This window comes from Arachis duranensis, chromosome 10 (assembly GCF_000817695.3).
Source record: "Arachis duranensis cultivar V14167 chromosome 10, aradu.V14167.gnm2.J7QH, whole genome shotgun sequence".
Taxonomy (NCBI): domain Eukaryota; kingdom Viridiplantae; phylum Streptophyta; class Magnoliopsida; order Fabales; family Fabaceae; genus Arachis; species Arachis duranensis.
In genome coordinates this window covers 4,278,605-4,301,224 of record NC_029781.3, presented here as the reverse complement: position 1 = coordinate 4,301,224, position 22,620 = coordinate 4,278,605, and the positions used below count along the sequence as shown (strand labels likewise).

General features: G+C 35.0%; 1 protein-coding gene across 1 annotated transcript; it reads left to right on the top strand.

The window, feature by feature from the left end:
• Window positions 1-13,648: 13,648 nt before the first annotated feature.
• On the top strand, window positions 13,649-14,152 carry LOC107468519 (pathogenesis-related protein 1-like). The gene has a single exon (XM_016087827.3). The coding sequence runs from the start codon at window positions 13,649-13,651 to the stop codon at window positions 14,150-14,152; it is 504 nt and encodes a 167-aa protein (XP_015943313.1).
• The last annotated feature ends 8,468 nt before the right edge of the window (window positions 14,153-22,620 follow it).

The window sequence follows — 22,620 nt, the reverse complement described above, 5'->3', positions numbered from 1 at the left end:
TAGATATAATTAATAATATTAATAGGTATCATAATTTGTATGCCAGCTTGCATCATGAGGACCTGAAACTTTTTTTTTCCCTTCGGGATGACGGGATGAATAATAATATCGATTGATGAAGTTTGAATTTCGTTGTTAATTAAAAACGAAAAAGGGTTTGATGTTTATTATTTAGTTTTGTTTTTATATAACTATGAAGTTTCTTGATCTGCAAGTTATTCAAAAACAAAGAAGTAATGCAGAGAAGATGTGATTGAGAGAAATTGTATTGAAGTGTTTATGTAATTGTACATTGAGAGCCTTAAACCTTTACACACAAACTGATCACATTTTGTTAATTAAAATGTTTGCTTCTACTGTGTATTACTACTGTTGTTTTATAATTTGTGTCTCCTCCTACAATAATAATAGCAATACGTGTCTAACTCTTCTTGTCACCACCTCATTTCAGTAGGTATTGAAAAAATTTTATTTCAGCACCGTAGTACTCGCCTTATACATATAGATGTTATGTGGTATTCTTTTTCGCTAACGCGTGGTATGCTGAAATTTATTTGTGTGGTTCAAGAATGTAATGAAATTGTTGATATGACTAGTGGGGTACTAGTCTCATCATTTTAGTTATGGGAGTATTTTCCTTTTTTATTTATCTCTTTTTGATTAAGTAAATTGTGGTCAAATTGCTGTTGCTTTTTAAATGTGGTGAAGGGACTTATTAATAGAAATTATTTTTTATATAAAAAATAAATTATTGAAACAATATAATTAATTTAATGATAATAATAAATATTAATTTATTGGGTTAAATATCTAATTATTTTTTTGATAAACTCTTATTAGTGTTACAGGCCAAATAAACAAATGATTATAGCAACCCAAATTAAATGGAACAAAGAAATAGAAGCTGCTGAAGTGTACTAAATCCACAAACTAAGTCCAAATAAAAAGTAATAAAAAAATTATTCAATCTAAAAGAAAAGTAATCAATCCAAGTCCAAATTATTCATTCAAGTTGAAGTCATCCATAGCCAATGTTCACAACGCTTTCTTTGGTCAAATTCTTGAAGAAAGAGAGAGAGAGAGTTTTTTCTTTCTGGTTCATTCACCATAGAAGAAAGAAAGAGAAAGGTATGTAAATTACAAAAATAAATGTCTAATCGCCCTAATCAAAGTAAGCTAAGCTAAGTCAGAGGTTGAAGATAAATAATTTCCATTTGCATGCAAGTTGATTTCTTCACTTCTCTACTGTATGTGACACCATTTCTGAAAAATAAAAATTGGTGACGGATTATCTCTACTTAAAAACAATGGCTCAAATTGTTACTTGGAGTCAAAGGACATTTTTAATGGTTTGGATTTGGGTTTACCATTGAACAAGTTCTTTTTTGCTGTTCTGAGGTCTTCCGTAAAGCTAAAAGAACCGGCTGTGAAATTCTTAATTAAGAGTTAAATGAAGAAGGTAAGCGGACAAGCTAAAGAGGCTCAGAATTCAAAGAGTTGACTTAGAAAAACCTAAACGGTGACTCTACACAAGATATAAAAGGAAAAATAATTTTCTGTTTCGAAGCAAGGAGAGAGAACCGAATCTGAGTTTGTTTAAGAGCTTTCTTGAGAAGAGTTCAACATTTTGGACAATATTTTTAAGCTAAAGGAACATTCCGCCAAGATGAAGAGTTTCATCAGAGATAGCTTAATCTGATTCAACTTATAGCAACAAAGGCTATTATGCATCAATCTCCTTCATGTTGATTGTCTTGTATTTCAGTTTCAATATATATCTTTTTGTACTTTCTTTGAGAGATAAAAGGCTGACTAAGAGACATTATGAAAAAGCCTAAGAGTGAAAAAAGTTGAGTGAAATACTTGAAGAAAAGCTAAGAATGGTTTCATATTCCCTTTGGTTGTAATTCTCTGTCTTGTGTCAAGTATCTGTGAGATATCCATTGCTAAGTTGGGTAAGCATTTAGTGTAAAGAATTTAGGTATTAGCATAACCAAGTCAAGTTTAGGGAGAAACTTGTAAGTCCAGATAAGATTGGGTGAATCCTAGAAAATTGGTGTATGTAATACTTTGACTATAGTGAAAATTCCACCACAATTGTGGCAGAGACTGGAGGTAGGTTGCTTTGAAGGCAACTAAACCAGGATACATGACTGTGTCAACTTCTTTCTTTTTTTTTTACTGTTCTGTTTTCTGAAGTTTATGAGACAAAGCTAAATTGTCTCTTATATTTTCTGCTGCACAGTTCAACCAAAAATCAAGTTTGAAATTGGGTATTAAAAGTTTAAAATCCATTTAAGTAAAAGAAGGCCATAGATTCAACCTCCCTTCTCTAAGCCTTTTGTAACCTTCAATTGGTATCAAGAGTCAAGGTCTCAAGAATCAAGCCTAATATCTTGGAGCAAAGATCCAATGACAAACAACTTGGGCACAACCATAGTTGCCTACACTCTAATAAAAGGTCAATCAAACAACAGGCCTACCTTGTTCAACAGGAAGAACTATGCCTACTGGAAAGAAAGGATGCAAATCTTCATCCAATCCATCGACAAAAGACAAGTGTTGATGGAGTGGTGACTCCAAAAGAGAAAACTAAATGGAATGACGACAACAAGAAGAAAGTGGAACTGAATGCTAAAGCCATTAACTTGTTGTACTGTGCTATAAGCTTTGAGGAGTAGCGAAAGGTGTCTAGATGCAAGACAGCAAAAAAAATTTAGGAGAAACTCCAGGTTACACACGAAGCCACCAAACAAGTCAAAGAAACAAGGATTGATATGCTGTGAAAAGAGTATGAGATGCTTAACATGAAGGATGGAGAAAGTATTGATGAAATGTTTGAGAGATTCTCAATCATAATCAATAGCCTTGATGCTATGGGTTTAACACACACAGAATAAACCCTATTAAGAAAAGTCCTTAGAAGCCTCACAAAGGAATGAAAAACAAAAGCCATTGTCCTAGCCGAGAGTAACAACCTAACTCCTATAACCTATGATGAGATGAGAGAAAAACTTCTAGCTTATGAAATCACACACACAAGCCAAGACTCAAAGAAAAAGAGAATATCCCTCAAGTCAAAATTCGAACCAAAAGAGAGTGAATCTAGTGACAGTTTTTTAGATGATGAACTTGTGTTTTTTACTAGGAGGCTTAGAAGGCTAATGAGAAACAAAAGTAAGTACAAGGGCTCGAGCTCAAAGGAGTACAAGAAGAATATGAGCAAAGTAATTTGCCACAACTGTAAGGAGGCTGGACATCTTAAATACAACTGCCCGAAACTCAAAAAGGAGGACAAAGGAAAAAAAGAAAAGAAGAGGGTACTCATGGCATTGTGGGAGGATCTTGAGAACGATTCGGATGAGGAAGAAGACTCCGAATGTGAAGCTCAAATATGCTTCATGGCTGGTGAGAATCAACTTGATGAGGTAAATTACTATGAGTTTGGAAGCTTTTGGAGCTTGTTGGTGCTTGTTGGAGTCATATTGGAAGCTTGCTTGTGGTTGGAAGCTTGTGCTCTTTGGGGTTTTGGTTCATATTGGGAATCGACTAAGGTATAGTTTCGATTTCCTCTATGTAGTATATAATATTCATGGACACTTAGACTAGTGACCCATAGGATAGGAATGAATTATAATGGTTGTTGAGGTGTTGAATGTTGATGTATGATGAATAGTATTGATATGTTGAGGATGAATGATTGTATGTGATTTTGATGTTTGAGGATAACTTGTATGAAGATGATGATGATATGGAGTTTTAAGATGAGGAATATGTGAATTTGATAATGATTGTTGGTATTTAAGGATTATGATGTTTGATGTTGGATATGTGATTTATTGTTGTTGATATGGTTGATGATTGATGATGGTTAGTGATGTTGTTGGTATATTGAATGTGAGTGTTGAGATTGTTGATAAATGATGTGAATTATGATGAGTTGATGATTTTCGGAATATGTTGATAAATCATGATGTTGAAATTGGTAAAGATGGTGTGAGAGATTGAAATTGAAATGAAATGGGATTGATTTTGATGTTTGGTAATGATTGAATTAGGATTGAGAAAAGTGTTGGTGGAGGATAGATTTTGGTATCATATAATTGATGTTGTGATGGTTAGAAATGGTATAATATGCTATAAAGGGTAGATCATGATAGGAATTGCAGTTTGAAGTGGTTTTGGTTGGAAATGTTGGTAATGTTGAGGTTTTGAGACTTTTGGTAAAAGTGGATTTTTGGTGAACTTTGTCTGATCATAACTTTTACCTTAGTTTTCTAAATTCGTTGAAAACCCTTCAATTTGATATAAATTTTGTAAGATTTGGGTTTTTGTAGAGGAAGTTATGATCATTAAAATTTGGTGTTAAAAATCTGAAATTCTGCTAAGTTGTAAAATTTTGTGATTTCTGGTATGTGCGCACGCACAGCCTTGTGCGCACGCACAACCCTGCGAAAATCTTGATCTGTGTGGACGCACAGACCTGTGCGTATGCACATGCAGGGAAAAGCTCCCTGTTTGCAGCGTTAGCACAGCTTGTGAGCGCACATACCAAGGATGAATTGCAACCTGTGTGTACGCACAGCCATGTGCACACGCACAAGTTGGGAAAGGTCGTCTGTTGGGGGCACTCGCACACCTTGTGCAAGCGAACAGACCTTACAAGATTTGGTACCTGTGCGTACGCACACCCCTGTGTGTACGCACACTTTTAAAATCTTTCTGGGCGTGCGCACGCACACTCCTGTGTGTACGCATGCACACCCCTGCGTGTATGCACACACACCCCTGTGCGTATGCACACGTCCTGTTTCACAAATTTAAACTTTGTTTTCAATTATTTCACCTTCCCAACATGGTTGTAAGCTTCTAAAACACCATTTTAAGGCTTTTGGGGCTTAATTTTGAGTATGAAGGACATGAAATATAGCTAAAGGATTTTAGTTGACTATTATTATGAAAAATTAGAAAAATAGAGGCTTAGGTTTCTGGTGTGCTGAGAATGGGTTGGGTGGAGCGTAAAGAAGGATTGGTATATGAAATGAGAACTGAGGAACCATGAGTTCAGAATGGAAATCATAAATTGATAATGGTTGTGATGAGTCGAGGACTCGAAAAGAAATGATGATCTGGATTGTTGTTGAGAGTGTGCGTAGCCTATATCTCCGGCGTGGCAGATGTTTCTGTCGCATGACTTGTTGAATGTTGAGAGTGTGCGGGGCCTATATCCCCGGCGTAGCAGATTGTTCTGCTGCATGATTTTGTTGTGGTTGGTTCCTTCTCTACTGCAGGAAGTGTGCGGGGCCTATATCCCTGGTGTAGTAGACTCCTACTACATGAGTGTGCAGGTCACTATATCTCTAGCGAAGCAGAAGAGCTGCTGCATGAGTGTGCAGGGCACTATATCCCTGGCGTGGCAGAAAAGGCTACATTCGAGAGGATGTGTCGGGTTGGCATTTACGGACCGAATGTGATATCACGAGCCAATAGGATAGACATTCATCATATGCATCTCTTATGTGCTTGTTTGCTTTGATTACTTGGGTTTTCTTAATTATATAATATACTTACTTGCTTCTTGAATTACATGTTACATATTTGAATATTACTTGTGTTTTCTTTGCTTGCATTATCTGTGTTTGTCTGGTGCTGAGGAGGTTAGGTAGGCGGTGGCGATGGGATCGCACGGAGGATAGGGTGGCGAAGGCTGTGGGACAGCGGTGACTAGATTAGTTATTAATCTCCTAAGTTAGATTACCCTGTTATTATGTTATGGTTATAAGTTATGTTTAATGTTTTAGTATACCTTAAGATTGAATCTTGTGATGGATATGGAGTCTAGGATTGCCTTTGGCGTTCCAGAGTCTTATATCCTACATCATTGGGTACTATTACCATACTGAGAACCTCCGATTCTCATACCATATTTTGTTGTGTTTTTCAGATGCAGGTCGCAACCCACCTAGGTGAGTTGTATTGATGGTAACAGGAGCGGAGGATATCTATCTGTTTTGAAGTCTTTTGATCTCTTTTGTTAAATCTATCATCTTTTGTATTTTGTTTTTGGCCTAGAGGCTTGTATTTGAGAGAGAAAAACTTGTATAAGCCGTTTTTACTGTTAGACTTCTGTATTATCTGTATACACAGCTAGCCGACTTAAACTCCGCGAGCCGTGGCTAGATTCTTATGATATTATACTTTTGTATTTTGTTATATTGAATCTTGTTCTTGTGCTTTAAGTTAGAAGCTTCGTTAGTACGTTTGCGCTTTTAAAATCCTATTTTTGAGCTATATCCTTCATCGGGGTTCTAGAATATATTAATTCTTCTATATATGTATATTATGTATAAGCTTAGAACTGTCGTAATCTCTTATCATCCTTTGCTTTACGATGCGAGCTAAAGCTTAGCCTAATTAGGTGTTACATTTAGTGGTATCAGAGCGGTTTGTCCTTGTGAGCCTGAGGGATGGACCGATTGTGCTTCATTGCATACTATGTGTGTCTTTCCTTTGATGCTATTAGGTTATCTACTTGATATTGCATAGCATGCTTGTTTGTGAGTGCCTGTTTGGGATAATTGAAGCACTAGGCTTTTGAAATTGAGACTGATCACCTTTATATCAATTGTTTGGTGTAGAGATGAACCCTAAATGGCCACTCGTGGACGAGGTCGTACGCGTTCACGAGGAGAGAGTAGGAATGAGTGACCGGCCGATAACCATGCCGAGTTCATAGCGGTAATGGCGAATCTTGCAAACACCATGGAGGCTAACGCTGTTGCGACTCTGCAAGCTGTGCAGAAGTTAGGCCAACCGGCCGGAAACGGAAACGGAAATAGTGAAAGAAATGCGAATGAGAATACGGAAGGAAATGGAGATAACACGGGAGGTGCTCCGATGACCTTAGCAACATTTCTCAAGGTTCATCCGTCAAGTTTTAGAGCTTCAACAAACCCTACGGAAGAGGACAACCAGTTCCAAGCTATGGAGCGCACACTGCAAGCACAACATGTCCCGAATAACCAATATGTAGAATTTCCTGCTTATCGGCTTGAGGGAGAGGCCCAGCATTGGTGGCAAGTAGAGTGCCGCTTATTACAGCTTTAGAACACCGACGTTCCTTGGGATGTATTCCAGACGGCCTTCTACAAGAAGTACTTTCCTGAGTTTGCAAGGGAGGTGAAGGAGATGGAACTTATGTAGCTGAAGCAAGGTTCCTTATCTGTGGCAGACTATACCAGCCGATTTGAGGAGCTATGTAGGTTCTCTAGGGCGTGTCAGGGTGCCCCGGAGACCTATGAGAGTTGGAAGTGTGTCAAATATCAAAGCGGCTTGAAGGACAACATCATGACGGTTGTGGCTCCTATGGAGATCCGTATTTTCTCCGATCTGGTTAACAAGGCAAGAGTGGTTGAAGAATACGCAAACATGGTGGCCTCGTCAAGGGACACTCGCGGAGGAAACACTAGTAGGGAGCGTGACGATTACCTCGGACCAAGGGGACAGAATTTCAAGAAAGATGGACACATTCCTCAGCATCTGCAAGGTCAAGGGAACATCAAAAGGGACAACAATGCCTAGTTTTACCACATGATGGGAAGTCGTCTATGTTTTACTTGTGGGAAACCTAGACACATATCCAAGTATTGTCACTGCGGGAGGAACCGAGATGAGGGTCAGAATCAACAGTCAGGTCGTGTGTTTGCTTTGGAAGCACGTGATGCGATGGGGTCGGATCCTCTGACGAAAGGTAAGCGTATGCTTTGAGTATTAATTTACCTGGGCCAGAGGGTAGTTTGGTTCTATCTTTTGCGAAGTCGTCGTTAGGATTACAAGAGCTTAGAGAGTTGTATTGGGAGTAAACCATGGGAAAGGAGGATTCTAGTGGTGGTAGCTGAGGATTTCGGACTTGTGGTGACGAACGATCAGAGTGGACGTGCCGAAATGGTTACCAGGCATGATTGGAAGTCTTGTCGGTACTCTGTATGGGTGATGGGTGCGGTTCAACACTAGTGGCAACGGAAGTACCGACTGACACCTTTGCGGTTTTTAACTATGATTTTTGCGATTTTAAGGTTTAGAATGATTTTCAAATCTGGTTTGGAGCTTTGGTTTAAATGATTTGGTTTTGAAACTAGGATTGAAACTTTTGATCAAATGATACAATTTAAAAAGGAAAGTGAGTTGTATGATTTTGTTAACTTGTGATTTTGGGTTTGTAATTTCACTTATCAAAAGGGATTCAAATGGAAAGGTTTTGATTTACGGGTTTCAATGAATTTAGGAAAATCATGCTTTAAAATGATTGATTTACAAATAAATTATTTTTGACTCTTTTGAAAAATTTTTAACAATGAACTCATTTATATGGAACTTGTTTTAAAGGTTTTGAAAAGTATTACAAAATCGGTAATTGGTTTAAAAGAAAGAATTTTCGGATTCCTAGTAACGATAATCAGAGTGACGCAGCGGAAGGCGAGAGAGAACATCGACACGATGGGATGATGGTGAACGAGTTGTTTTGGCAACTTGTTGGGTTGTTAACGTTGAAAGTAGGATACTTCGTGGAGAATATATATATATAGGGCAAAAATCTTTTTAAGGAGTGGAGGATGTAAGAACCAGAATTTTCACGAATAAAATCATTTAAATGCCCAAATTAGATTCTAAAAAGTTAGGATGAGAATTTGGGGATTTAAATATGATTTTCGGACTCAGTAGGTTTTTCTAAGTCAGAAAATGTGTTTTCTGCGAAGAACCGTAAAAAATCGCAAACCGACAGTTGATCCGGTTGAACCGGTTCAAGTCTGCTCGGTACTGCGCGAGAAAAAGTGAAAAAAGTTGAAAAACTTAGAAAAATATTAGAAATGGAAGGAACATTTAAAACAAAGCGACAAAGAAAGAAATATCTAAGAATCAGCATTGTTGAGAACAATAACTTGAACGTGTATGCTTAAAGAATCAAAGGCTAAGCTTCACTAGGAAAGTGAAGAACACCCAAATGAAGGAAACTTCAATAACAGCTTAAACCAAAATTCACAACCCTTTAAATTGAAGCAGTAAGCAACTTGAGAACTAAAGCAAGGTTAACAAGGTTAAGCAGTGAACTAAATCAGCGTAATTTTAACAAAGATTAATTGAACTAAATCAACTAATTATTCAATGATTCAATCCAAAACAAGAAAACAGTATAATACACCACAGGAGCAGAGCTAATCAATGATTTAAATTTCAATCTGAGTAGCATTAACAGAATCCAAAAAAAAAATGTTCTAGCAGAATCTCAAAAATCATTGAATCAATGTTCTGAGCAAAGATAAAAAAAATAGAGAATGAATTTTTTTAAAAAAATGAAGCCATTGCCTTCGTGAGCTCGAGGAAGACGCACCAATTGTTGAATAAGAAAGAAGCGTGGAGCCGTAGACAACCGGACGAAGATACGGTGGTGTTTGAGCACAACGGATGGCGGCGTTGAGTGAGACCCTTGAGGCGGTGGGGGAGTAACCTAAGGTTTGTGTTTTGGGGGGTGGGGGGTGGTATACCTGTATCTGAATGAGGAGGAGGAGGAGAAGTGGGAAACCTACGCGACAGAGGCTTCCACGTTCGCACGTTGGCTACGCAATGGAAGGGAAGGAAGGTTGTGATGGCTGCAGCGCGATGAAGGGGAAGTGAGGGAGCATGCGGTGGCTGTTCGAAGTTCCGACGGCAGCGATAGCAGGCGGTGGCTGGACGGACGACCAGGAGCTCGATGAGAGGAGCCCTGGACTGGGTGTGAGAGAGGCACTGAGGCAGAGGCGCATTCTGGATCTGGATTCGACTCTGGAGTCTGGAGGATGGAGTTTGGGTAGGGCTAGTTAGTGTGCAGCACAATGAAACGACAGCATTTTGTTCCTGATTCGAAAAATCGCCGAGTCACGGTTCGGTTCGACCGATCGATTTCCGGCCGATTCGACGGTTCAATTGTGGTTTTTGAAATTGGCGGTTTTAACATTTGTCCGAGTCATTTTTTTACAAAGGTTCACGGTTCAATTGGTTCGACCGGTCAGTCCGAACCGATTTTCAAAACATTGGTTATAACTGATAAGTAGTTTAGGTTGGTGGCCCAATAAAAAAATTAATTTTATAATTAAAATTTAATTACAAAACAAATGATTAATATTTTTTAATTCATGTCAGTCATCTTATTTCATTCAGAATTACACAAATTTCCCAGTGCCAAGTGTTAGTATGAAAATGATTCCACGTAATATGAGTTAAACTCCAAAATGATCTCTAAGATTGGTGTCATGTACTAAAATCGTCTCTAAAATTTTAATTGTATCAATTACGTTATTAAAATTGACAAAAGTGCACCACGTTAGTTCCTTACCCATTTTCCATTAACGACATGATGACATGGCTTGATGACGTGGCTTGTCACGTATTACAGCAGTATTCGTCCACGTGTCATTCATTATGTCATCATCGTAGATGAACCAAATTAGTCTCTTACTTTGCATTAAGTGACTCATTTTAGTCCCTAAAATTGAATGTCGCGTACCAAATTAGTCCCTTTACTAGTTTTTTTCATTTTTTAAAAAAATTAAAATTTTTAATATTTTGGATGCACTAATTTCAATTTTATTTTTTCATATATCGTTTAAATACAAGTAATTTTATATAAATTTTTAAGATTTTAGTTTTAATTATATAATCTTTTTATAATAATTTAACATTAGTAAATTTTGTAATATATAAGCAGTATGCTATTATAAAAAAAGAATTATATGATCGACTAGACATATTTATTTTATGAAAAACATGTGTTTTTAACAAGAAATTAAGAATTAAAATACACTCTTTTTTTCCGATTCTTATGAAATACACATTTTTGTTGTGTGTAAATGGCTAAACTGAAAGCACTTTAAACACCCTCACTACTATCTTTGACTTCTTCAGTCTAGACGAAAGAAGTCGGAGATGGTAGTGGGAATGCTTGAAATGTCTTCACGTTAACTTCAAGACGGCAGTAAGGGGTACTCGCAAAAAAATATTTTATAAAAGCACTTGTATTTAAATAATATGTGAAAAAATAGAATTGAAATTAATGCATTTAAGGATATTGAGAATTTTGAATTTATAGAAAAAAATGAAAAAAAAATCGTGAAGGGACTAGTTTAGTAGAATTTGGATCCTCTAAATTTTAAATTTACTTTAGAGGATAAAGTGTAATCTTCTACCCTTGAATGGTTTCTCTTTCATATTTATTTTTTGTCCCACCTATAAAATAAATTGTGAGAGATCACACTTTACTCTCTAAAGTGAAATTCAAATTTTAGAGGATCCAAATTCAGTTTGGTGCATGGCATTCAATTCAGGGACTAAAATGAGTCATTTAATGCAAAATGAGGAACTAATTTGGTGTATCTATAATGATGATATAGCGGATGACACGTAGATAAATACTGTTGTGACACGTGGATGAATATTGTTGTGACACGTGGCATAAAACGGACACGCATGACCAAATAGCATTGTGACACGTGACACAACCATCCACATCAGCACGCTACGTGTCACTGATCAACACATCATTATACCATTACACGTAGTCAAATCATGAAGTAACACGTATCAATAACAGTTCACATCATCAAACTATATTATCACATCGTTAATAAAAAATAGGTCAAATTAATTAATGTAATACATTTTTATCAATCTCAAAAATATAATTAATACAATTAAAATTTTAAAAATAATTTTAATATACAACGTCAATCTGAGAAACTATTTTAAAATTTAACTCTATCTAATATCTCTATGTACATATGTATAGATATTTTGTACAATCTATTCCCTAGAATCTCCCTATAATAAACCATTTACCATAGCAACTTGCATATAAATGTACGAGATTCTCTGAGTACATAGATTATATGATGTGACGTAGAGTGGACCCATTCCATATTTCCATGTGGGAGTAACATAAGCTAAGGCCATCGTTTTTTTATTTTTATTTTTGTGTTTTTAATTTTTGAATTCCTTACTTCAAAATATAATATTTATTAATTTAATTTTTTTTAAAAATATAACATTATACCATAATAAAAGAAATTCTTACACAAGAAAATGTAAAGATATAATTATTTATGTTTTTTATCAATAAATTTTTTAAAAAATAATATCATAATAGGAAATATAAAATAGAAGGACAAGCCCATAAATAAATAAAGTATACTATCCTTGAGAAGTTAATTAGTTAATACTTGCAAGAATCCAATGAAGGCGTGAATTGAATGGATCCACAATGCGTCAAGTTCATTTCTGGAATAATACATGGGACCTCTGTATGGTGTACCGTACAATTATCATAACAATCCAACCTATAGGAATAGGGCCATCATATATTCATGCATGTGTTGTGTGGAATTACTTGTTTGCTCCCTAATCACCAAACGCTACATAATGATGATGATCGATCAATCATAAAAGAGTGATTAACGGATGTTTAGGTGAAGAAGCGATAAAGCATTAAACACACCATTTTCAAACTCATGGAGACATCTGAATGAAGAATGTCTCGCACAAAAGCATTTTTCAACATTATTTAAGGAGGTTTATCTATAATTTTAACTACATAAGTATCGTTAAAATTAAAATAATATTTTTTAACATTTTAATATTATCTTTTTTAAGTAATATTTTTTAAAAAAATGTTATTTAATAATAAAAAATATTATTTTTATTTTAATAAGACATTTTAAAACATTATAATTCTCGTAATTACTATAACATTGCATACTCATAATAAAAGGTATATATACGTGTGTATTTTAGTTAACACCACACACACAAAAGCTATATATATGTTTTGAGTTTAGAAAAGTATAGGTAGATAAGGAGAATATTAGACAATATGAATAATAGATATATTAGATATTCAATTTAATATGTATACAGATGATGATTATGTTCATTATTTTTAATTGAATGACTATGTTTTTTATTCGATTTATTCATGCACACTTAACAATGACTAGATATTTAATTCATTAAGTGTGTAGATAATTATTTTAATATTAAGATTTAAGAGATAATTTAAAAGTAAAATAATTTTTTATTTTATTAAATTAATTTTAAAACCTATTATTCATATTATTTATAAAAATTATTGTTTATCTAACAAAACCGTTTGGGTTTTTATGGGTCAAAGTCCCATCACATTAACTCTCCACGAGTCATCAAATCTCTATATTTTTATTTTTTAGCTACTCTAAAATTGCACAAAATGCAGTATTAGAAGATGCATGTTAGTTATGCTACACCTATATATTAATTCATTCTATGTTAGATAGATTTGGAATTTCATACAACTAAGGATATGTCTTGTCATCCGGATAGAATCTTTTTTAGTTTCAAAGATATGATTTGCTGAGTTGTAGTTTCAAATAACTCAACCTCATGCATATATTTATGGAATGTACAGACTACAAAGTAACAAAATGCTGAAAGCAGTAACCAATTCTTCCATTTTTATTATTATAGATAATCTTTTATAACGGTGTTTGTTAATTACTCTTCCACATATTTATAAATACCTTTCTATAACTCGAATAGTTTCCATCAAACACCTTCCTACATTACACTACAAAAAGAAAACAAGAATATGAAAACATGCAAGATTTCATTTTCTCTTATTTGTATCTTATTCGGCTTATTATGCATTATGAATGATTATGTCTATGCTCATGATGATTCACCAAAAGACTATCTTGATGCACACAACATAGCAAGATCAGAGTTGGGTGAACCGAATTTGGTTTGGGACGAAACCCTTGAAAAATATGCACAAAATTATGCCAATCAACGTAAACAAGATTGCCAGCTAGTCCATTCACATGGTCCCTATGGAGAGAACCTTGCATGGAGCAGCAGCAATGATCTTTCTGGCGTTGATGCTGTGAAAATGTGGGTAGATGAGAAACCATACTTTAATTACTTGTTAAACATATGTGCTGATAATCAAATGTGTGGCCACTACACTCAAGTGATTTGGGGCAACACATTGCGTGTTGGTTGTGCCAAAGTCATTTGTGACAATAATGGAGGCACTTTTATTACTTGCAACTATGATCCTCCTGGCAATTACATTGGAGAGAGACCTTATTGATTACAAAAATTTTACTATTTGTTATCATTATGTTATTATTGCTTGCTACTTGATTGTAACAAGAAATATAAGAATTACGTAAAAAGGAATAATACATATATACTTTTTTATTTATATATGGGGTCAGGAGTATTATATACGAAAGAAATTAGGCACATGAAGACTCCAATATCAGACTAATTAATCTCTGAACAAAAAAATTTTTATTTGGTTTTTTATGATAACAAACTGCGAGTATATTATATTCTATTAATTTATTACGTCAAATTTAATGACGATACTTATTATATATACGGTTTATTATTGTGACGTATTTATTTATGAAAGATTTGTCATATAAATAATAATTTTGGAGTAAAATTTTACCTATTTTAAAAAGATTCGTGATAAATAGAAATAGTTGATGTTATATAGAAAATCAAATAATAATAAATGCTTTACTGTTTAAAACTAATACACCGTTTCCATACTCATATCTCAGCAATAGAACACACACCGCAATAAATAACAAAATCAGAAAATATCCACGTACAAGTCTTTTTACTATACAAGTCTTACAAATTCTTAACTTCTCTTATCACCCTAACCCGCGCTTCTTATGGCACATATGTTTCACGCGCCTTTTAATAGATTTTTCAATCACTCAACGCGCGAATATATAACTTCCTTTTTCGAAAGGATTTCGTTTCTTTTTTCGAATTTCTTCAGCGTTTTCTTGCCTTCTCTCTTCGATCTCTTTCGAGTGTTTCTCTCTGCCTTCTCCTTCGTGTTTTACGTGCGTTTCTCTCTGCCTTCTCCTTCTTTATTTACGTACTTCAGATTTTTCATTTTGTTTTGCGTTTATCCATTATTTTTTGACATCAAGCTGTGAAATCGTTTTTGAAGATAATAGATTATTCAACTTCAGATTCTCAGCTGAACCAGAGCGAAGTGGATTTTGAAACTGAATCCAATGAAGTTCCTGACGTGTGATTTAGTTTTAGTTAGTAATTGAATCTGAATTTGAATCCGATTAGTAATTTTTGATTGTGTAGTTGAATAATCCGTGAACCTTGCCTGTGATATTTGTTGTTTGTTCTTCCTTATTTGAATTGAATCTAATGCACTAGTTCTCATTAGAATTAAAATAATTTTATCCATTTTATATCATACATTCGGATGTAGATCAGTAATAATTGGGTGCATTTAAGGAAAGTTTGGGTACATTTACAGTTTATGACTTTTCATCCGATGGAGAGTGAATTGTCTTATTATTTTAGTTGATGAATTGTATTAGTTTCTGTTTTAATATAGTGTATTTTGAGTGTTTTTTTGCAGACCTTCTGTGGTGTTGATGACCAGTTTGTCCCCAAGGTTGGGATGAATTTTAACACCTTTGAAGATGCTACAAAATTCTACAAGAGTTTGATGCACAAATAAGAAGAAAAACAAAATTAAGAATCAATTGATTACATGTAACAGAGAGGAAAAATGGAACTCGAAAATATTTCCAACCGAGAAGACAAATTCCTTAGCTGGTTTAAATTGTCCTGCTAGAATTTATATACACGTATTGAAGGATGTTGGTATTTGGATCATTTCGAAGGTCATGTTGCATCCTTCACATCCTTGCTGTCCAGATCAAGTACAGATGCTTAAATAGCACATGGAACTAAGCATGTCCGTGCGTCGTACAATAGAGAATAATGAGGAAGCCGTTATCAGACCTAGCAAAACTTTCCAATCATTTGTTGCAGCAGCCGGGGGTCACCGCGAGTTAAATTTTATCGAAAAAGGCGTGAGAAATTACATCACTAGAGAAGTGCGGAATGTTTCGGAACAAGAGGATGCAAAAGAATTCGGGAAATACTTATTAAGAATGAAAGAGAAGAATCAGAATTTCTTTTTCGAGCTTGAATTCGAGGACGATCATTCCATTAAGCTGAGCAGAGCTGCATGTGATTATTTTGGAGATGTTATTTCATTTGACACCACCTACAATAAATAGGTAACATGCTATTCTAGTTTATGATGCTGAATTAATGTTGTTTTATGATTCTATTGCAGAGGTGTATATTGGAGGATTTTGGGTGCATAGGATCATTATTTGGGTGTATTTTGTTGATTTTAATTCTGTTTTATCGTAATCTAGTTCAGGTATAATCTGGTTTGTGATTTTTTTGTCGACGTGAATCACCACAGTCAGTCAACACTTATTGGATACGCTTTGATGAAAAACAAAGATATTGAATCATTCAAATGATTATTTCAATGTTGGTTTTGTTGCATGGGAGGAAATGCTCCGAAAGGGATTCTCATCGATCAATGTGCATCAATGCAAAGGGCTATCGAGGCTTGTATGCCCACAACAATTCACCGTTGGTGTATTTGGCACATCATGAAGAAGATTTCAAGCAAATTAAACGGCTACAAGGGACACATAGAAATCGAACAAGAAATGAGCCAAGTGTTTGGAACTCTCATATCAAAGAATCATTTGATAGGAATTGGAATGATTTTCTCCTGAAGTATGGTCTTGTAGACAACAAGTGGCTTTCAGGTAATGACGTTGAAAATCTGCAGCATAGGTGCAAATTGCATGTTTTTAGGTGCATTATAGTTTGATTTGGGTGTATTTTACAGATCTTTATAAAGACCATCATATATGGGTTCCAATTTATCTGGATTACCACTTCTGGGCTGGGATGAGAAGCACACAAAAAAGCGAGAGTATGCATTCATTTTTCAACAAGTTCATTACCCAGAATAACTCACTTATCCAATTTGTCAAATAATACGATAATTGCCTTGGAAGCAGAGAGCAAACAGAGAGAGAATCGGATGCTGCATATTTTCACATGGTCATACCATGTGCAACAAAATCCTCCATTGAAGCTCAGTTTCAACATGTGTACACTCACCAAAAGTTTAGGAAAGTCCAAGCACAATTCAGAGGGAAGGCGAATTGCATCACAAGATTAATGAATTTCGCTCTAGGCTATTCAGTATACGAAGTTGGAGAATAAGTTTCCAGCTCAATATTCAACAAGTTTGCGGTTACTTATGCTCAGTAGCAGCCCAAGTGAAATGCCAATGCTTATTATTTTAGTCAAGAGGGATATTGTGCCATCACGCCCTAAGCGTGTTAAGTTTTAAACGAGTAACCTAAGTGTCACCGAGATATATATTGGAACGATGGAGCAAGAAGGTAAAGAGGTGACACACTCACATCAAGAGCAATCACGACGAGCCACTATTGGAGCCAAGAAGCAAGAGGTTTGACGAATTGGTGTTTTGTTCGCAAAATATATGAGAATTTGCATCAGAATCCAAGGAGTCGACTACCATTCTGCACCGTGCATACGATAACGTCATGCTTGAGATAGAACAACTGAAAGCCAAAAGGAAGGGAACATGTTCATTATCTCACGAAGATGCCAACTTGGAATCCGTTAACGAGCTTCAAAGCCCTCCAAGGGTTCGAACAAGAGTATGTCCCAAAAATAGGCTAGGTTCAATTGGATAGACAGATTGCAAATGCCTCAAAGAAGAAGAAAACGAAAGCACGTAAAAGTGATGTTCTTTAAATTGGTGGTAATTGAGTTTAGTTATTTTGTTAATAATTTTTCTAATATGTGAGTTTATTTTTTCTAATTAAACTTTTTTGATGTTGCATCAGTGGTGCAACCAAATTCCAGCCAATATCACGGACATGTTATGAATTATCAGTTTAGGGATCCAGTAGCAGCGGATAGGTTTTTGGGTGTATAGTTACATGATATTGGTGTAATGCTCAGCTTTTTGGGTGCATTTCTGAACATTGTTGTGTTTGACATTTTAATTTTATATTTTTCAGATGCTGCTGTTTATGTTAGAAATTAGTGTTCTTTTTAGTTTTTAGGGTTTTAGGGTTTAGGATTTATAATTTTGGGGTTTATGGATTTAGGGTTTAGGGGTTTAGTATTTTAGGGTTTTAGGTTTTAGGATTTAGGGTTTAGGGTTTATGGTTTAGGGTTTTAGGGTTTTAGGGTTTAGGGGTTTAGGGTTTAGAGTTTAGGGTTTTAGGGTTTATGGGTTTATTGTTTCAGGGTTTTAGTGTTTAGGGTTTAGGCTTTTAGGGTTTTAGGGTTTACGGGTTTAGGGTACATATTTGGGTGTATACAGGTTATATTTGGATGCATAATTAAGGTTTAGGGTTTATAGTTTAGAATTTTACGGTTTAGGGTTTTAGGGCTTAGTGTTTTAGTGTTTTAGGGTTTAGGGTTTAGGCTTTTAGGGTTTAGGATTTAGGGTTTAGGTGTTTAGGGTATATATTTGGGTGTATACGGGTTATATTTGGGTGCATAATTAAGGTTTAGGGTTTATGGTTTTGGGGTTTAGTGTTTAGGATTTTAGGGTTTATGGTTTAGGATTTTAGGGTTTAGGGTATATATTTGGCTGTATTCGGGTTATATTTGGGTGCATAATTAAAGTAATTGGGCGTATTAGTTTGTTTGGTGTTGTTTTCATTTATTTTCTATGTACCTGTAATTTACAGCTTTTGAATACAGCATAGACAATTTATTTATGCAAACAAATTTTATAATACAAATGAATTAAATATTCACAATATTTACAAGTGTTCAAACTATTTCAAGACTAGATAAAACTAAAATCAATCACTGTCACTGCAATATCATAAGAATCTACTTGACAATATGGACTCAACAAAGCTGCAGATGGCTTCGACAATCTCGTTGCTTCACTTCCCTTGATCGCTGTATCTCTATCACGATTTATGTCATGAAAAAGAATTCGGAAAACAAATTCAACTCTGAAGTGGTCGACCTCCACCTACAGTTTGAAAGAATATTATTTTAATTAACTCTGTTAATTTAGAAAAGTAATAGAGAGTTATATAGTTTTAAATACAATTACCTGAGTCCAATTGTCCTACTCATACTTTCCCTTTTTAACGTTTTGAGACTCGATTATTTCAAGTCATTTCATGACATAAACAGCACAATCATAGCTGAAAGCCAAAAATAATTTAGCAAATTAAAATAGGACAGCAAATGAAAACACAATTTTCAGAGTGAAAGATTTGTACGGTATTTTTTGGCCTAAAATGTCAATGTAAGGAGGCTCAATATCACGTTCTTTTATCTTGAGAGGTACCCTCCGGCATATACCCTAATTCTCGAAATCACCTACCCTAAAAGCAAAAAACAAAGCCGAATATAAGAAGGAATAAGTCTAATAAATGAATACACCCAAAGGATCACAATAAACACCTTACTTTGAATTGAAATGCGCCCAAATTTCAAAATGCAAAAAAATATAATCAACTTACAATAAATTTATTTAGCTTCATTCTGGGTTTGGAGGTACACGTCTTGATAGGGGTCAAGTATATAAATTTTTTTCTTTCTTACGTCAGCCACGCACATCCATCAATGCTCTGAATAGCAAACAGGTGCAAAAATTTGAAACATCTCGACATTGAATAATGTTTTAGTTTAATTCATAGATAACCAAAGAATTGTGATAAGAAGTTTTAGAAATGAAAACTTACATATGGATATGATGCTAATTTTTTTCGGTCCAAAAAGGGCATAAACATTGGGTAGTCTTCGACATTAAATGGCTTTTTGGATTTTGGCTGGAAGAACTCCCTACTTGGATGATTTTCAATGTCCATGTTCTGCAGTATTTGTGAAACACCAAAAGAAATCTTTTAATACACCCAAAAGATAACAAAATGCACCCAAATTTTAATACATTACACCTTACCACAATATTAGGTGGGAGATAGTAAATTTCTTCCTGAAATTTTTTAATATTTTCTTGGTTGAGGATCAGGCACATAGCAGTGACAATCAAGAAAAACAAAACAACCAAATTAATTACATCAATCAATATTGCAGTCACATGTCATAACATAATCATTAATCTTATTCTAATCTTACGTCAGCTTCGATATGTCAAGTAGCTTTTAGAGATGCAAAGTGAACTCTTGACAACACCAACGATTGTTGGATGTGCAATGTGCAAAGTGGATCATAGTCATTAGTACTGTCATTTGCGTATGTCCTTATACGTGTGGCCAAGAGGTAGCATTTTTCTTTCATTTCGGCCGACATTAAATTTCTCCTTGCAGGAGTTTCAAATTTGTCAAAAATCTGGCGCACAGTTTGCTTTTCAGTTGGGGGACTTTTACCTTCTGGGAAATCTGGTGTTGTCTTTTCTCCACTCTTTGCAATTTTTTCCACTAGCACATCTAATTCTTCTATTAGTATTGTGGTTTCCAGACTTTTTTTCACCTGAGGTTCTGGTTGCCCTACTCCCTCTTGGGTCTGTGTTTCTTCTTGGCTTGAATCAGTCAAGCCAAGGCTGAATGATGGCAACGGTAATTCTCTAGGTACATAGAATGCTGTCCGGGCCATCATCAATAGCGCAGCAGCAGTGGTTTCAGGGGCTAGATCACTGCATGTTGACATATATCGTACTATAAGAATAAGAATAAACGAATGATATCGAAAATCAAGTTCTATTATGATGAAATTAAATTTTAGATGGAGCTGGTGGCACCGTTGGTGTGCTTTCATCAACTTTCTGGGATTGTGGAGTGTTGCGGGGTTAGAGAAAATGAATCAGATTATAAAAAAATCAATTACAGCTCAATTTTTAGGATATATGCCCAAATAAGATAATAATATACCCAAACAATAATGAAATGCACCCGAATTTTTTTGCTCACCTCTCTGTTAGGGGGATGGTTCAAATGGTGGCATAGGGTTTGCTGATATTGTCTGGGATGAAGGTAGGCATAGTTGTATTGGAACTCTAAATAAGACAAAAATAAAACGTTAAGAAAGCCCTTTTAAAATAGATGATTATATGGTTGAAATTTGGTTATAAAACTTACATATTAAGCGGTTGAGAGGACGGTCGAAAAACGATTATCTGTTGTTGAGCTAGGTCACTCAACGATTCTTCTTCCTGACTGAACCTGAAATACACCCAAATAAGATAACAATGCACCCAAATAATAATTAAATACACCCAGAAAGGCTTTTTTTTAGAACTTATGTAGTTGCATATTTCTGTTTTTTTTTCTACCTTTTTTTTCTTGAATAAAACATTAAAGGGTTCTTTGTTCTAAAAAAATATATATAGAATTAGAAGAATGTGGTAAAAAAAATTAAAAAATGGTATAAGAAAAAGAAATTACATAGAATCCAAAGATTTGTTTACACTGCTTTGCTCCGTTTGTCCTTGAAACAAAGGATCAGTCTCGGTTGCTAAGCTCACCTCTGGCATTCTAAGTATAGAATAAATATCATTCAGTAAATAATACTATTTAGTTAAATCAAGATATCAAAATTCTATCAATTAAAGGAAGAATAAAAATCAACAACCAAAACACCTTAAAAAAGGTAATATACACTAGGGGTGTAATCGGTTTGGTTTGGTTCGGTTTTAGACCAAAAACCAACCGAACCGACCTGATCGGTTGTACATTGATACCAACCATTCGGTTGGCTGCTGTTTGAACAACCGAACCGAACCGAACCAACAGCAGTTTAGTTCGGTCAGTTTTTTTTTGGTTTTTTTACATCTAATAATCAAAATTTAAAATACCATAAAATGAAGTTTAAAACCTTCAATAAACTATAATAACAAGAGTATATCACATCCAAATCCAATACAAATTCAACTTAATTAAACATAAAACAAAGACAATTAAAAATGTATAGCAAAACAACAAAAATAAACACACTTTAAACTGAAAGAGTCACTTTAAAACAAATAAAAATCAAACAGCCAGTCAGCCACCATGCTTCACCCCCAACTTCAGGCGTCCGCTCATTGGGCACCTCATTGCTTGTTGGCTGCATATATATAAACAGAACAAAGAAAAATTAGCATTTTTAACTCATGAACAACATCAAAAGTTTTGTTTCCAGCAACAAAACCACAACATCTCATAAGCAGCTTATGAAAAAGAGAAAAGCTCTGCATACAAGTCATTAGGGCTTGTATGCTTTACAAGTTAATTAACGAATAAACCCCAAAAATGCGATGCAAGGTCTACGTTCTTCTTCTTCTTCCTCTTCCTCTTCTTCTTCTTCTTTTCTTTCGTTTCTTGCCTTCTCTTTCTCCTTCTTCTTCTTCTTCTTGCTGCACGTTCTTCTTCCTCTTCCTCTTCTTCTTCTTCTTCTTTTCTTTCGTTTCTTGCTTTCTTTTTCTCGTTCTTCTTCTTCTTGAACGTTCTTCTTCTTCTTTCCCTTCTTCTTCTTTTCTTTCGTTTCTTGCCTTCTCTTTCTCCTTCTTCTTCTTCTTCTTGATGCACGTTCTTCTTCCTCTTTCTATTCTTCTTCTTCATTTACGTGCTTTTCTCTCTGTTTTCGTTTTTCGTATTCTCGATTTCCATTTTTTTGACATCAATCTCTGAAATCGTTTTTGAAGAAGAAGAAGCAGCAGAAGATGAGGAGGAGAAAGAGAAA